General features: G+C 51.7%; 1 protein-coding gene across 1 annotated transcript in view; it reads left to right on the top strand.

Moving 5' to 3' along the window:
- Positions 1 to 1,100: 1,100 nt before the first annotated feature.
- The window catches only part of hs3st3l (heparan sulfate (glucosamine) 3-O-sulfotransferase 3-like), a 31,248-nt gene continuing 14,695 nt past the window's right edge, over positions 1,101 to 17,653 (top strand). Inside the window, exons 1-2 of the mRNA XM_042342553.1 lie at positions 1,101 to 1,184; positions 2,019 to 2,302. Coding sequence (XP_042198487.1) covers positions 1,101 to 1,184; positions 2,019 to 2,302 — 368 coding nt within the window. The remainder of the gene's footprint in view (positions 1,185 to 2,018; positions 2,303 to 17,653) is intronic.

The raw sequence follows: 17,653 nt of genomic DNA, 5'->3' as shown, positions 1-17,653 counted from the left end.
GTCCCTGACCGGCCGCGCGTCCGCAGTTCCGATCGTGGGGGCTGTGAACCCACAAACCTCCGCGATCGGAAGCGAGGGCGCAATCAGCCGAGACGGTTCGTCGCGATCATAATCCTGACGTTTGATACAACAACGACAACAACGACGACGACGCCGACCACGACCACAACAACAATCCTTGCACGCGACCCGGCCCCTCACCACCCCACCTCGTTGAGACGCCTCAAAGCGCTTCGCAGGACACGCCGTAAAGGGTAGTGACTGTCTTAATCGAACGAAGACTCCGAATCCCAATGTGTCATTGGGGATCATCCCAACCTGGAAGGGGGGAGTGGGAATCTGGGAGGAGGGGGGGGGGGGAGTTCACGCCCCGCCCTCTTTGTGGTCCAATGGAATGGGAGGGAGGAGTCGCCTGCCTGGCCACGCCCCGTATCCCTGCTGGACCAATGGGAAGGGCTGGGTTCCCAGCTCAGCTGGCGGGACCCTCTGGTTGACTTTAATGAATGAAACGAACGTGGCATCTCAGGGCTGTGATGTAGAGGGAGAGGGAGGAGGAGAGAGGGAGAGGGAGAGGGAGGGAGGGAGGGAGAGGGGCTTCTTCTTCTTTAATGCACCGTCTTCTCACAGCAGCCCCGCCAGCCTGAGGGACAACTACACAACCACAGACAGAGAGGGAGGGGGAGAGGGACAGAGAGAGACACGGGGAGAGGGAGGGGGAGAGGGACAGAGAGAGAGACACCATGGGGAGAGGGACAGAGAGAGAGAGACACCATGGGGAGAGGGACAGAGAGAGAGAGACACCATGGGGAGAGGGAGGGGGAGAGGGACAGAGAGAGACACGGGGAGAGGGAGGGGGAGAGGAGCTTTCAGCCCCTACCAAGCGGGGAGGGGGGGGGAGAGGGGGCGAGAAAATATATAACTCCAAGTTGCTCCGCAAGCGATGCTTTACACACATATAGATACAGAGAGAGAGACGTAGATATATATATATAATATATATATATATATAACACAGACAGACGGATATTGTGAAGACTTATTGACCACTGGAGAGGGTTTGTGCCGCTCTTTGGCTCTCGGGCTCCTGTGGTGATGGAATGATGCGAGAGCTGCGGACGGCTCTGCGGGTACCCGGCGATGGCCACACACTGACCCCCGGAGAATGGCCGGAGATGGAGCAGAGGGTGGACATGGACAACAACAACAACAACAACAACAACCACGAGAAGCAGCAACAACAACAACAGCAGCAGCAGCAGCAGCAGAGGGATGGCGAGTGGCAATAGACACCCCGCCCAGCACCACACCAGCCGGGCATCCCACCCCCACAACAACAACAACAACAACAACAACAACAGCCCTCTTCTTCCCACTGCTGCTGCCGCTCCCGGTCGGGCTGTGTGCGGGGGGCGGGGGCGGGGGCGGGGGGGGGTCTGTGTGGCCGCCCAAACTCCTGGTCATGTTGAGTCTGTTCACAGTGTGGGCTCTGGGCTTGTACCTGCTGTGTGCGGGGTGTTGGTGCTGCTGCCACCCCGACCCCAACCACAGCCCCGACCCCAACCACAGCCCCGACCCCAACCACAGCCACAGCCCCGACCCCAACCACAGCCCCGACCCCAACCACAGCCCCGACCCCAACCACAGCCACAGCCCCGACCCCAACCACAGCCACAGCCACAGCCCCGACCCCAACCACAGCCACAGCCACAGCCCCAACCCCAACCACAGCCAGAGACCCCCAGCCCTGGCCCAGATCCCCCAACCCCAAACCCAACCCCAAACCCGATCCCAAACCCGACCCCAAAGCCAACCCCAACCCCAACCCAGCCACAGCCCCCAGCCCAGATCCCCCAACGCCGACCCCAAACCCAACCACAAACCCGACCCCAAAGCCAACCCCAACCCCGACCCCAACCCAGCCAGAGCCCCCCAGCCCCAGCCCAGATACCCCGCCCCCAGCCCCCGCCGCCCCCCCAGCACAGCCCAGACGCTGCCAGGACCGAGGACGGTGCCTCCAGCGGCTCCTACACGCACCCACTGCCCCCCGAGGGCGGGGAGCCCGGGCAGGGCAGCGGGGAGCCCGGGACACCCTGGGCCACCAGAGCCGGGAGGGGGGCCCCGGGGGGGGCCCGGGGGGGTGGAGCGCCCTCCGCCGCCTGCCACAGGCTCTGATTGTCGGCGTGAAGAAGGGGGGGACACGGGCGCTGCTCGAGTTCATGCGGCTCCACCCGACAGTCAGGGCGGTGGGGGCAGAGCCGCACTTCTTCGACCGACATTACAGCAAAGGGCTACTGTGGTACAGGTCAGTGAGGGGCGGGCGGGGGGGCTGGGGCTGGTGGAGGGGGCGGGGGGGGGGGGGCTGGGGCTGGGGGGGGGCTGGGGGGGCTGGGGCTGGGGGGGGGCTGGGGTAGTTGGGGTAGTTGGGTTGGGGGAGTTGGGGTAGTTGGGTTGGGGTAGTTGGGGTAGTTGGGGGGTCTGGGGGGGCTGGGGTAGCTGGGGCGGGGGGGGTGCAAGGGCACAGGGAGACTGGGAGAGGGGATGGGGGATACAGGGATGGGGGGGGACTGGGACACAGAGAGGGGCTGAGGCTGGGATGGGGCGGGGGGGGGGGTGGGGCTGTGTTTGGGGGATGTGTTTGAGGGGTGGGGGCTGTGTTTGGGGTTTGGGCTGGGGGGGCTGTGTTTGTGGGCTGTGTTTGGGGGGTGGGGTGGGGGGGCTGTGTTTGGGGGTGGGGTGGGGGGGCTGTGTTTGGGGGGGTGGGGTGGGGGGCTGTGTTTGGGGGTGGGGTGGGGGCTGTCTTTGGGGGGTGGGGTGGGGGGCTGTGTTTGGGGGGTGGGGTGGGGGGGGGCTGTATTTAGGGGTTGGTGACTGGTACTGTAACACTCTTCAGAAAGACTGTAGTGACTGTCCTCAGCTGCGTGTCACATTACAGAGAGACAGAGACACTCACACAGGAGCACTGACTTGTGTTGGGGAAAGAAATCCCAATCTCCCACTGTGCGGTGACTGATGACACTGAGGACTAATGCACATATTAATCTGAACTAACTTTATAACTGGGAATGTATGATGTGTCCGCCTGTCAATCAATCAATCAATCAGCCAATCAATCAATCAATTAATCCATTCTCTGTGTTTATCTGCACTTAACTATCTGTTATCGAAGTCTGTATCGTGTATTAATCTGTTTGGTGTATAAACACTGAGCAGTTTTATTATCCCAGTTACCCTCTGTCTCTGACTCACTCAATCTCTCTGTCACTCACCTCACTCTCATCTATCACACGCACTCACTCTCTCTCACTTACTCTTTCACTTTCTCTGACCTCTCTATCTCTATCCACAAATATACAGTCAATTCACTTTACAGTATATTCTGCGAAGCGCTTTGGGACGTCGAGAAGACGTGAAAAGCGCTATATCGAATGCAAGGATTATTATTATTATTATTATTTATCGGTCTGTCTTGTCTGTCTGTCTGCCTAATCTGGATCCTTAACATATAATATGGTCAACGTGGGTTTAAATTCATTTAATCTAGTATTTTTTGGGGGTCTAAATCAATCCTACAATTCTTATATTAAATAACATTAGCTTTGAGACATGCAGTAGAATTAACTGTTGGGAAGCTTGTTAAAAGCGGTTGCTCGGATGGACGTGAATGATCAGAAGCACGTTAATATTTTATTGGCGTTTATGTGATATATGGGTCATTGATTCCGATCCTGGCTGCACGAAAAAATATCGGGGGAAAACGAAAGCGTGTGGGCTTCGATTTATCATCTTTATTTTGTCGAGCGTCCCGATCGATGCCGGAAAATGGTAATTGGCTTCGTTGGGGAAAAGAAAATGTTCGTCAATTAAAATTACATCGACAACTGCGTTAACCGTAGCGGTTTGCTGTGAAGTAGCGTGTTGGGAAGTTAACCAGGGCTTTTAACCACACGTTGAATTGACGCTTTCATAACACACGCAAACCCTGAAATTAAACGCAGTAGAACATAGGCAAATCAGCATGCCTCCCTTCCTGAATAAGAATATTTATGCGGATTTGCCGCCTTGCTTAATTTCCTCTTTTATGCTTATGGTAATTTCAGGAAGCACTTTATCAAAGCACCAATTCAACGCCTGTTAAAAGCCTCTGCTTACTTTCGTAAAACACATGTTCATGCAAAATGCGCTGTCAGTGCATTGTGGTCGCTCAGTGTTTCGTTTCCCCTCCTGACCCCGGACTCGGGTTTGTGAAACGTCAGATGTGACTATTTACAGACAATGCTGTCAATAGATGGGATTGTTTTTATAGCTTTTTATCTACAACCTTTTTGACCGCAGCCATAGTCACCACCCCACCCACTCCCACCCCCCCACGTCCTCCTAGCTCGGTGCTGAAGCACTCCCGAGATATTATCCTATGTGAAAGGTGCCATATAAAACACGTTGTGTCTGTGTGCGTGTGTTGTGTGTGCGGGTGTGGGTCTGCGTACATCATGTAGGAGATGCATTAAATGCAGCCAACCACCTGAAAGGGTGGCGGGAGCAGATTCGATAGGTTTCAAAAGGGAATTTATTTGAAAAGGAACACAAGGTGCAGGGCGAGGGTGTAAGAGCGGGCGGAGGAGTGGGGCCAGCTGGGTGGCTCTTTCAATGGAGCTGGCGCCGGCACGACGGGCCGAACGGCCTCCTTCTGTGCCGTGAGCCGCTGCGGTTCAAAGGTGATCCCGGGCAACTGTCGCTCGTACATGTGCCGTTGAGGGAGCTGCGAGCTCCTGCGAAGGGGGTTAAAGTTGCGGCGCCTGTCACTTTAAACGGGGCACAACAGCGCCACCCAATGGTGGTACCCCTTCACCACTCCGCCCGCGGCACTCAGCCCCCCCACTCCACCGCAACGTGGGTCACGAGACAGGTAATTGGTGATGATGATAATAATCCCTTCATTTGATATAACGCCTCATCACGTCACTGAGACGTCCCAAAGCCCCCCACGGACTAGACTGCGAAGTGAACCGACTGTACGCTTCGTGGGCGAAACGAAACCCGGCAGCCAATTTTCGCCCGGGGGTTCGGGGCTCGGGTAGCGCTGTGCGGTTCAGAGGTGCCGTCCTTCGGATGAGACGTTAATAACGCCCGGGTCCTGTCTTCGTTGCGTTCGGTTGCACTATCCCCCGTGACGCTGTCCGAAAAGGGAGCGGAGTCCTGTCCAGCAATCCTCCAGATACATCCGTGTGTCAGCCTGGCTCAGTCAGTCGCTCAGGTGTTAGCCGGTTAGACACACCAGCAGTTACTCCCCATCCGACACTCTGGGGTCCCCCCAAGCCTTGGCTCCCGCCAGCCTGCGGCTAATATTCTCCGGGTGGGGGGAGAGAGTGCGGATTCCATTCTAAACACGGGGAGATTTACAGGCGTAAGTGGTATGCACAGAACTTTCAGTCTAGTTTGGAGACTCTCATTGAAGCACAGGGATAGGTTTCCCTGTGTGTCAAGACACCCATCTGTCCAAGACGAAGAGAAAAATTGATCTCATTTGTTGATGAAGGTTACTCAGGACACTGAGAGAAACCTTTGCACATCTGCAAAATAATGCTGTGGATCTTCAGCACGCACCAGTGCAGGCCAGATGGGGTCTTGACTGTATGTCTTGGCAGGTTTTAGCAGTTACTGGGACAGATGTGCTCTTGTCAGTAATGTACGGTATAAAACTGAGGGTTTGTTGATCTGTAGACCGGAAAGAGGAGCTGCTTTTTATGAGGGCTAGCGGACACGGGAAAGTTATCAAAATAAATGAAGTCAAATTGTCCTCAGATGCAAATCCAGGCCGTTTCCAACAGCCCTCGTGTGCATTTCCTTTAAAAAAAANTGAGCAAATAGTTTAAATTAAACCATAAATAGGGGACCGTGCTTAACCCATGGAAAGACAGGTGTGTTTGCCCCGGAGATTGGGTATTGAGCAAGTTTAATCTGTAAAAAGATTCAAACCGAATGCTTAACCCAGACCTTTTGTGTGTGTGTGCCCGGGGGTGTGAGCGAGGCAACAATAGATTGTTTTTATGCGAAGTTATATCACAGCCCTTCACAATACTTGTATTTCAAAGCACCTGTTTCACACTCAAGGTCAGGACAAGTGGAGGAAATCTTTGGCCTATGGCATTCAGGCATTTAGCGGGAGGCGTCAGAACAGGCAGAGGGGCAAACATATCAAAGCACTGTAAATTGTAGTGACCGTGTATTAGAAGACGGTGGGGGTGGGGGGGCGGAGGGGGAGGGGGCAGCTAATTTGTGTTTCACAAACAGCCATAAAGTGAATGAACAGTTCCATTCTGTCTGGGGTTTCTGGGATCTTGTGAGCAATTGGCTGCTGCATTTTGCCCACAAAGTATACAGTCAATCCACCTAACAAGGTATTCTGCGAAGCGCTTTGAGACGTCTGAACGACGTGATAAGGCGCTGTGTTAAATGCAAGCCCCCACGGTGAGGGGCAGTGTGTGAGGCAGGGAGCCATTTCTGCGCGCGGAGGTTAACACACCTTTTGCGAATGACGCGATTCGATGTTAAAGCTTAAAACGATGACTTGCCGAACTGGCGCAGGGTTGAGAGTGACCGGTGTTGTGTCCGTGTCCTTGAGGTCTTGCACCCGTCTGTGGTTCAGAGCAGTGTAGGATGAGAACTCAACAACTCGCAGTGGGAGCAGCTATTTTTAATGGCACAGTGTGACTGTGCTGCAGAGGAAGTGTCTTTGCTGAATAAGAAACTCGCCCAGATGGTGTCTGACTGCTTTACCCAGCAAGATTGGAGGCTGGCGTGTGTGTGTGTGTGTGTGCGTGTGTGTGCGTGTGTGTGCGCGTGTGTGTGCGTGTGTGTGTAATACTGATCAGAGGCGTACCGAGAAAAACTGTCAATTGGTGGTAATAATAATAAAAATAATAATAGTAATAATAATTCTCGCCTTTGATTGTACACCTCTGACAGCAAACGTCAGAACGAGCTTCACAGGGAATTGCTGCCTAGTGTAGTGACTGTGTATTCTGTAGGCAGACTTGGCAGCCAATTTGCACGCAGCAAGGTCACCCGAACAGCTACCACCTTGCCCCTCCTCCCCCCCCCCACCGCCGCCCTCTCCCGTGTCCCCCAGGTGTGCGCTTTAACACATCTCTCTCGAGTGCGAGTACACTTTTTAACGACTCTTGGTGGGGACGCTGCTGTGTGCAATTGGCTGCCGTGTTTTGACCGCAAGATATCCGGCCACTCCGCTTTACCGCGTATCCTGTGAAGCGCTTCGAGACGTCCGGAGCACGTGACGAGGCGCTGTGTCAAAGGCCAGGATGATTATTATTAATATTATTACAATAGCACGTTCACCTGGACAGGCACACGTGGGACCTGGGTTTTGATGTCTCCGCTGAAGGACAGATGGCCGTGTAACCTGTGCTTTATTACCATTCAGTGTCCTTGACGGTCACTATAACTTGCTTTCACTGCATCAAGCCGTCCTCTGATAAAGTGTGCAATCTGTATAGATCCTGTCTGTAACAAAACATCTATTAGATGCTATCGTGTCTGGAATTTAAACACGAACATAAGGCACGAGTGACATTCAGTTCTCTTCCGCTCTCCCCTATTGGTGCTTTCCTCTATCCCTCTCGCCCTCCCTCCGTCTCTCCTCCCCTCCGTTCCCCCTCTTCCCTCATTCTCTCTCACCCTCTCCTCCGCTCCCCCGGCCCCCCCCCCACCCCATTCTGTGTGGGCAACCTCGCGCTCTCTGATGTCAGCAGGTTAGCTGGGACCTACCCAGGTACTGAGCAGCTTTTATCTGGTTGACTCCTCCGCTCAGCCTCCCTCTCCCAGCTCACGTCTCCTGCACCATCTCACATCCCCTGTTGCTCCGCTTCACATCAGCGATTTGCTGTGGAACGGGTGTCAGCTTAGTCAGTCTTCATGGGGGAGTGTGGGTGTGGGTGTGGGGGGGGGTGGGGTGCCTCGGTGTGGCGGGGTGGGGGGGCGTGGAGATGAGAAGCTCATTTGCATGTGCGGGCGTCTGCAGTAACTGATTCACAGGTTCCCCTGCGGTGATGACCGGTGGGTTCATCTTGTGTGAGGGAATCACAGGAAACATAGCAGCTTGGAATTGCAAAGCGAGTTATTAAATCGCGTAGAGCCCTCCGACAATTTATGCAGCAACAGAGTCCTCAACATTTACACAGCGCCTTAAACCCGGGGCAGCGTCTCGGAGCACTTGACGTTGGCTGAGCCCGACGCCGAGCCGGGGGAAGGGAGGGAGGCGGTGACCGTGAGCACGGTTGAAGAGGAAGGTCTACAGTTGTGATCTAAAAAAGGGGAAGGGGGGGGAAGGGGGCGAGGTGGAGGCATTGAGGGAGAGAGTTCCGTTCCAAAACGTCGGGGCGTAGTGGCTTAAAGCCCGGTGGCTGTTGGTGGAGCAGAGGGGACGAGCAGGAGACCGTAGCCAGCTGAGCGAAGGCGGTAGGGAGGTGCCAGGGCGTGAAGGGATTTGTAGACATTCCTATCCCCCCTCTATTCCGTTCTCCCTCATGTTTGGATCAAGTTCCCTCTCCAGACCTCACCTCTGACTTGATTGACAGTGCAGGTTAATGGTCAGTAACATGCGGGAGACATCTAGTGGCAGATATGATGAAGTGCACCCTCTGGTACGGGATGGATGGCCAACAACACATTCCCTTCCCCAAAACCCCCTGTGTGGCCAGTTTCGAAGACTGAGCATTTGTCACTGTTGTCCTCAGGCCCTGAAGCATGCACTCGCTCTATACAAAGGTAACACGGAGTCTGTCCAATAGATTGCTCCGAGCAAAGCAGACATGACACTGAATAATTGCAGAAGATGAACCCATTTGTCAATAGGTCAGAGGTGAACAGATGTCGGATTGTATTCACTGATTAAGGCTGTTCATTGCAGGGCAAGTGGACAACATGCCATTTTAACATCACCAGAACCCGAGGTAGACAAGCACAGGGAGGAGCTCGGCAGAGAGAGAGAGAAATGGAGCCAAGGGCTAAAATGTTAAAGGGGTTATTGTAATAACGATAATGATCCTTGCGTTTGACACAGCGCCTGATCATGTCTTCAGGACGTCTCAAAGCGCTTCACAGGATACACTGTTTAGTGAATTGATCGTGTATTTTGTGGGCAGAAGGTGGATATTTTTTTTTGAATGGAGGTTATTGTCGTAGAGAACGGTACTGAAGGTGTCGTCTGACCAGAGCTGAATGCAATTTACAGTGAGTGTTCCTCGAACTCTCTCAGTGTCCCTGGTGGTTAGTACTATCTTGTCCGCAGTGTACGGCTGCCTCCTCCGCTTGAAATGAAGGTAAAACCAAGGTCTTTGTAGAGAGCACTGCACGGCTGCTGCTGCATGTTGGATGTGTCTCCCCGAACATGTTCTTCAATCTGTCACTGTTAAGGAGAGTAAAGGTGGCTGGTAGCAGATCCCAGTGTACAGTGAGCAGAGAGGACAGGTGATGCTTAAGAAACAACCTTTAATTCTCTTTACATAACGAGCGAGGAGGAAGATAAAGACTTGATTTAGTGCCTTGTCCACCAGACAACAGGCTGGCCGACTGTCCTGATGCTCACTCTGTAGCTGTGACAGGTTCCATGTTGGCGAGGCTGAAGGTGAAGGGCTGCACGTAGCTATTACGTGGCCACAGGATAGGTTCCTGTAAGCTCATGTGAGCAACTGTTGGAGGGAGTTTCCAGGGAGAAGCAGATTACATTTATCTACTGCCATCCCAGCTGGTCAGGGCAAAGGCTATAGGCAGAGAGTGACTTATTCAGAAATACTCATTTCATTGTGACGTTCTTCCATCAGATAGATTTCCCTTAGAAAATAAAGGTGAATAAAATGTCTCTTTTCATAGGAACAAAGAGTAAGCCATTCAGCGCCTCAAGCCTATTCCTCCATTCTAACCCCACCATCATCAGGGTCTTTGGGCCTTGCATCAATTGGCTTCCACGTTTCGGCCACAAAATCCACAGTCACTACACATTACAGTGTATCCTGTGAAGCCTCAATGATGTGATAAGGCGCTGTATCAAATGCAAGGATTATTATTGTTATGATTATCAGCCTCGCTGCTCGCCCAGTGTGGCTCAGCTTCCTCAAGAGCCTCGGTCTCTCCATTGTCTCTCGTCAGTTGCCCATCATATTGGGCCACGTGGACGGACAAAGGCGTTAGTGTAAGGCTGACAGTTACCATCTGCTGAAGAGGAGCTCAGCAGTAATGACAGTGGCCGATCGGTACATTCCCCGAGGACGACCCGAGGTAATTAGCTGTTTAACGGGAGCCTGTGATGTTGATGGCGCCCTCGTGATGGGGTGAACAGTGAGGATTAAAGTGTTCTGAAAACACGAAGGTTCCCCCCTCTCTCTCTCGTCATTAACTCCTTCCACAACAACTTGTGTTTATGCAATAACCTTGTGCAGGGCAGCGACTCACAACAAATACTTACAATGCAATAGCCCTCGCGTTTGGTGTAGCGCCTTATCGCGTCATCGAGACTCGTGTTCAAATCCCTTCACTTCCTCCCTCCCCCCTCACTCCCCAATCCACCACCCGGTCCATCAGCCTTCAGCGACGTGCGATTGTAATGGGGAAATCCCATTTGTGTCCGACACGATGCGTATAGCACTGAACGGCACTGATACGCCCCACTGCCTGCCTCACACAGTATCGAGTGTTCCTGTCAATACTGATTGCTCAGGCATCAGTCGTCCTTCCTGTGGAGGTTTGTCCCAGCTGTTGATTACCTTCTGCGCAAGGAAGTACCTTCTGGTGACTGCCCGACCATTGCCTTTCACATCCCGAGCGGAGTCCGAGCCGGGGGGTGTGCGGGGAGGTAGCCGTAAGCACGGTCGAAGAGGAAAGTTTTCGGGAGGGACTTGAGAGAGGGGAGAGAGAGGGGTCAGGGCGGAGGGATTGAGGGAGAGTGTTCCAGAGTTTTGGGGCGTAGTGGCTGAAAGCGCGACCTCCAATAGTGGGGGGGAGGGTGCGAGGGGCCGGTGCCAGCTGAGTGGAGGCACTGACTGGGTGGTGGATTGGGGAGGGAGGGGGGAGGGAGGGAGGAAGTGAAGGGATTTGAACACGAGAGTGAGGATCTTGAAGTCGAGAAGGATCTTCGACCTGTGCCCTCCTGACGTGCTCCCTTGTCCTGTCTTATGGTGGGTTGGCTTTCTCAGTCGCCTTCAGCATCTTATCACAGCTCAATAAAGTCCTGGTTGCTGGTGTCTCTGGATGTCTGTGAGGCTGAATGAGCTGTGACTTAAAGCAATCGTTCCTCACAGCTCATCCATCTCTGTGACACTGGGTACCAGCCTCGTTGCTCTCCCCTGCTCTGCCTCTCTGGCTTGGGCTGTGGATACCACCAGGTGCAGCGTGAATACAGCTACATGTACACAGGCCGGGCCGGGCCGGGCTGATCACTTCAAAACTCTCCACTCTACAGCGAAGCAGCCTTAGGGGGAGAGAGAGGGGGGTGAGTGGGGGGGTGGTTTGGGCTCCCTCAGAGTCTGTGTCCCTGGCAAGGTCAGGGATTGGGATCAGCCAGACTGCAGACAGACGCGGATATAACCCTCAAGGCTGGGATTTGAGTGAGAGAGAGTCCATCAGAGCAAGTGGAGAGCTTTTACACAGGGAGCTGAGCTGAGCCCAGTTCGAGCCAACGTGACAGATTAAACTGCCCTCAGGAGAAAACAGGCGCGTTCTTTAATCATTAACTGGCTGCTTATCCTCCGCGTGTCCACCCAAACCTACTCTGAAGTGTTGGGTGCAGCCAACAACAACAACTTGCATTTAATAATAATAATAATTTGGTCGCTCAATCCATGACTGTTTGTGTGCGGGGCGCTGCTGGGCGCAACTTGGCTGCTGCGTGTCGCCCACAAAATACACAGTCACTCCACTTTACAGTGTATTATCCTGTGAAGTGCTTTGAGACGTCTCAAGGACGTGAGAAGGCGCTGGGTCCCAAAAAACACAAAATGCTACAATTTATACAGTGCCCCTCACACAGGCCAGTGTCCCAGAGTGCCTGACAGTGGCGGAGCTCCACCCTGAGCCGGTGGGAGAGGGAGGGAGGGAGGGAGGGAGGGAGAGGTGACCGTGAGCACGGACGACGAGGAAGGGCTTCAGGCAGGCGCGACCTCAAGATGGGGAAGGAGGGAGCAAGGCGGAGGAGGGATGGAGGAAGAATGTCCTAGAGTTAGTGTCAGCTGTTATTGATGGGGGTCCCTTTGCTTTCGTGTGGCAGGAAACTCCACTGGACCCGAATGAGCCACTGTTAGTTTTTAGTGCGACAAACAGCATGAGGCAAAAGTGTGCGTTTGATGGGATGGCACATAATGGCCCGGGTTAATTATTGGCGCTGGTGCCAGACTTGCCTGTTTGATTTGCATACGAGCAGAGGAGGCTGTTGTGGCTCAGGCGAGGACACAGCTGTTGTGTGTAATCTGCGCCCGGCAATCCTTTTGTGGTAATTGCACCCTACCCGGGAATAATCAATCATCAAATCAATGGCAACAGAACAAAGCCCAGGATCCTGGCTGCTCAGCAGTGAGCTGGAAGGGTGCGTCGGCTTATAGTGCTTCCAGTGAGAGAGAAGAGAGAGAGAGGTAGAGCTTCCACCTGACTCCAGTATCTCAGCATCTCGAATAATCTTTACACTCCACGTAGCCCCTTCCACGTCAGGACGTCTCAAAGCGCTTCGCCAGTTATACTGCGCACAGCGACGTCCCACACAAAATATACAATCACTACACTTTACAGTGTATCCTGCGAAGCGCTTTGAGGCGACTCGAAGACGTGATAAGGCGCGGGATCACATACGAGGATTATTATTATATGATCATTTGTCACGTGGCTGTTTCTGGGTCTCTTTGCCAGTGTTTACCACAAAACACAGTCACTTAAACGTGACAACTGTTATACTGCGAGGCAGTTTCGAGGCCCTACAGGGCACTGAACAGAAAGGAAAGTTCATTAAAGAAAGGGAGAGTTAAGCGCTATTTCCTCCATCACCACGGAAACGATTCACAAGATCTGTCCCCCCCCCGTTCCCCCCCACACCCCCCCCTTCCACCCACTCCTCTCCCAGCACAAAAGCATCACGAAGTGGAATGAGAGCTGACCAGAGGGTGACTGGTCAGTGAGGCGTTAGCCTTTGTTTGCTCAACCTGACCTTGAACTCCACGCTCACCCGCGGACACATTGGTTTGCACAAATACCATTGACCAAACTCATCCTTTGAAAAGTAGATGCCTGAGCAAGTTTCCTCCCCCCCCGCCTCGGCCCCTCAACCCCCCACCCACCCCATCCTCCAGAGCTTTGCTAGAGAAATGTTGATCACTGTGACGTGACGGTGACATGTGGCTCTAACCGGAGACTGAGTGGCTTCTCAGGCAGTCATGGGACCCGGGAGGTCAATGCTGAAGAACCTCTCAGAGAGCAAAACATCTCTCCTTTATGTGGGATCAAGGCGACCGCACTTTGTAGCCATGGGGGGGTGGGGGGGAAGAGTTTGTCTTTCTCTCTGGATAAATTTACCTTGTGTTTAAACGGTCACAAGTTATCGACACTCCCCAAAGGGTAAGAAAGCTCAACAGCCCGACGGGAGTCACTTGTGTTCGGCATTAGCTGACGGGAAATTATTTTTTTGTTGATTAGAGAAGAAGGGGAGCCTTGGGAGGTTCTCCCGACGTGAAACACGCTTTACAAATGTGATTTGTTGTTGTCTCAAAGCGCTTCACGGTAAAAGATATACAGCAAAGCGTAGTGACTGTAATTTGCAGGCACTCGCTGCTGTGGTATTTACGCACAGCAATGTCCCACACCAAACAGCCAACAAAGATGAGCGACCAGTTTAACCTGGAGAATTGTCAACCAGGACACCGGGAGAGAGAGAAACTCCCTTTTCATCTCAAATAGCGCTGCAGGATTTTTAGCGTCCGACCAAACAGTTTGCACGGCTCCTCCGACAATGCAGCGATTCTCTCCTCTTCCCCCAACCTGAACTACAAGCTGAAGTGTAGTGAGATTTGTGCACGTTAGCACACAGTCCGGGGCAAACAATGATTGATTGGGGTTTCCGTGCGGTGATGCATGGTGCGTCTTTCTCTTTAAATTGGAAAACACAGCCATTTAAAGAGGCGTTCACTCTCATCAATATGCTCGGTAATTTTCATTAAAAAAANCACGGACTCGAGCAAAAACCGAGCAGCCAGAAGATAGATGCCGGGAAGCGTAATGACTTCCAGATGTCGCCGCGTTAGGTTAAATGCAGCTTTGTTGTAAATTTTTCCAACGCTCCATCTATCAAGTCAGTCAGCAATGGCAGTGGGGTTGCAGTTGTCAAAACACAATTCCAATTTTTACCTCTTAATTTGACTGCATTTGTCTCCCACTGAAGCTCGATCCGATATACCTCCCCACCTGACCCGTCATTCGCTCTAATAATAATAATAATCCTTGCACTCGATACAGCGCCTTATCCCGTCTTCGAGAAGTCTCAAAGGGCTTCATAGGATAAAGTGAATTGACTCTATAGTTTGTGGGTGAAACGCGGCAGCCAATTGCACACAGCAGCGTCCCCACAAACAGTCGTGGTTTGAGTGACCAAATTATTATTATTATTACAAATTCCCTCCCCAGTGCTTCTTCAATCTAAAAGCTGCTGATAATGAGGTGTCAGTCTGGCTCGGTCGGTAGCACTTTTGCCTTTGAGTTAGAAATTGTGGGTTCGAGCCCCACATCCAGTTCAAAGGGCCTTGAATATGACACTACGGTACAGTGTTGGGGAACACTACATTATTGGCGGTGCCGTCCTTCAGATGAGACATTAAACCGAGATCCTGTCTGCCTGTTCAGGTGGATGTTAAAGAGCCCGTGGGGCTATTTGAAAAGCTGTCTGCCCCCATTTGCCTGTTTGGAAGTCTAGTCACTACCCCTCACAGTAAATCCCTTGAAGCACTCTGACATGTCCACCTGAATGTGAAAAGCATTGCAAGGATTCTCAATATTATGATAACAAAACTGGTATTTATTTGCGAGCTTCCTTATCACGTCCTAAACATCTCAAAACACTTCACAGAAGAAATGACCCATTTTACAGCGTGGAGGTTTATGTTGGAGCTGAGGCGGCTAATCTGTAGTAAACTCCGACCCACAGCGGAGCAAGGTTTAATGATTTATTAATTGCTTTGTGCGGAATGTGAAGATGGAGCAATATTGATCAGCCTGGCCAGAGTCATCACAAAAAGATCCCCACACAATAAGCAGCGAGTGGCTCCCCCTCCCCCCCACGCTATTCAAAAGGCCAAGGGGGTTTCACTCTCCCGGCGTCCTGGCCAACAATCCCCCCGATAGAATTGGTTATTAATTAATTTATTAATCCTGGTACTTGACACAGCGCTGATCACGTCTCCGAGACGTCTCAAAGCGCTTCATAGGATATACCGTAAAGTGAATTGACTGTGTATTTTGTGGGTGAAGCGCGGCGGCCGATTGTGCACAGCGGCGTCCCTCAAACAGTGGTGGGTTGGCTGTTTACTTTGTGGTGGTTTGAGGGACATCGCTGGGTGTAAATTGGCTGTTGCCAAAGTTTTCCGGGGGAAAAAAAGAAGTTTCGATCTGGACCTGGGTGGAATGGAGAATCACAGGAGGGCTGGTCCTTGGGATAGGGACAACAGGAGCCGGTGGCTGATAATTCTTGTTATTATCTGGCAGATGAAAGCCAGGAAGATTGTATTATTGATGAGTAGTTACTCAGAGAGTGGGCGACACAGTCACTGAAGTTAAATAATGTCTGTCACAGGCCATTAGCTTTAATGTTCTAAATGCGTCAAAATTTTCTCAGCGACATCAAAGGCAAGGGAGAAGGACATCTGTGCCAGCGAGGGAGAGCGACAGAGATAGGGGGAGCGATAGAGATGGGTGGAGCGAGAGAGATAGGGGGAGCGAGGAGCGAGAGAGAGAGAGATTGAGAGTGCTCCACTATACCCTGCAATAAATTGGTTCAGCTATTTTTGTGTGTTTCGTTAAAAAGCATTAATGCGCAGATCAGAACAGATTGTTGTACAGGCAGACAATCTCATAGGAATTTCTCAGAAATATTCACTTTGCAAAGTACTTATTTTTATTTGGGGATAATAATAATAATAGTCCTTGCATTTGCTGTAGCGCCTTTCAAGCCGTCTCAAAGCACTTTGCAGGAATTATTGTAAAGTGTAGTGACTGGTTCCGCCAATCGACTAACAACCGGGTTCCTACTTACTGCTGGTAAACAGAGACGTGTGTGGAATAAGTAAACTTGCCCAACGTTTCGTCCTGCCCAGGTCCTCTCGCTTGCGAGGCGAGGGCTCTAACCACTGAGCTACAGAACTCCACAATAGCAGAAAGTGGATTTTCCAAATCCTTTGTCAACATGTAAAGGTTAAAGCTTAACCCCCTGTGTGTTGTGCGTGAGCGCAGGCAGTGCCAAGAAGCTCATTAGTAAAATACTCCACAAACAGAGGCGTGTAGAGTAAGGAAACTTGCCTCAGGTTTCTCCCCGCCTGGGAATGGAATCCGGGTCCTCTCGTTTGCGAGGCGAGTGCTCTAACCACAACGCTACAGAGACTCCATGTTTTGTTCGTGAACGAATTGTAGGATACCTTTACAGAGATAAACTGACCTCTGACCGGATCAATCCTGTTAATAGCAAAGATCCTGACCTGGCACTTAGTGTAAATCCTGAACTTAGTATTCAGCGACTCTCACACTGTGTTCCTATTAAATGTCCTGCACTTATACACTCTCAGCCAGATGTGGTAGATTAGTGCACGGACTTGAGAGGTAGTGATAGGCAGATGTTCCAATGTCTCAGAGGTTTTATGGTCCCCACGAAAGGTGAAAAGGTTAATTCCACTGAATTAACTCTTGGCACACAAGGTCAGAAACATCAGCTCATTCTCCCGAGTTGCGCAATTGCTAATTATTGCACATTTTTTTCCCTCACCGCAATCGCTGCCGATTCAATGATCATCGCAACTTAGGCATATTTTTTACTTCCCCTCAAAAAAGTTCTGAAAATGTTTATTAAATATTTATTTACTTATTTAGTTAGTTAGTTAGTTAATAATAATAATAATCCTTGCATTTGACATAGCAATCATTGAGACGTCTCAAAGCGCTTCACAGAATATACTGTAAAGTGAATTGACTGTATATTTTGTGGGCGAAACGCGGCGGCCAATTGCACATGAAAGGTCATGGATTGAAGGGACCAAATTTTTTTTATTGAAGGGATTATTACCCCCAGGAATGGGTCCTCCAATCAACTAACTAGTTAGTCAGTGAGTGAGTGAGTGGGTGGGTGAGTTGGTTAGTTGGTTGCATGTGTCTGGTATTGGTTGGCAGGTTTGAATGTTGATTCACAGGCACCTTTCGACAGCAGTAACTGAGCGAGCGCACACAGTGAGCGGGATCGATAGACACCTCCGTTTGACCTCGAGTTATGATGGAGAGGAAAATGCTGAGGCTCCTTCAGTGGGTATTCAGTTACCATCAGCCAGGGTCACTTCCTGCTTCAATCTAATCTCCGCGCTCTCCACAGGGAGTCGTGTTGCAGGCTGCTGCCCGCTTCAGGTTTAAAGGA

Source organism: Callorhinchus milii, unplaced genomic scaffold (genome assembly GCF_018977255.1).
Source record: "Callorhinchus milii isolate IMCB2004 unplaced genomic scaffold, IMCB_Cmil_1.0 Scaffold20, whole genome shotgun sequence".
Taxonomy (NCBI): Eukaryota; Metazoa; Chordata; class Chondrichthyes; order Chimaeriformes; family Callorhinchidae; genus Callorhinchus; species Callorhinchus milii.
Note: the sequence above shows the minus strand (reverse complement) of the source record. Positions and strands in the feature narration are given on the sequence as shown.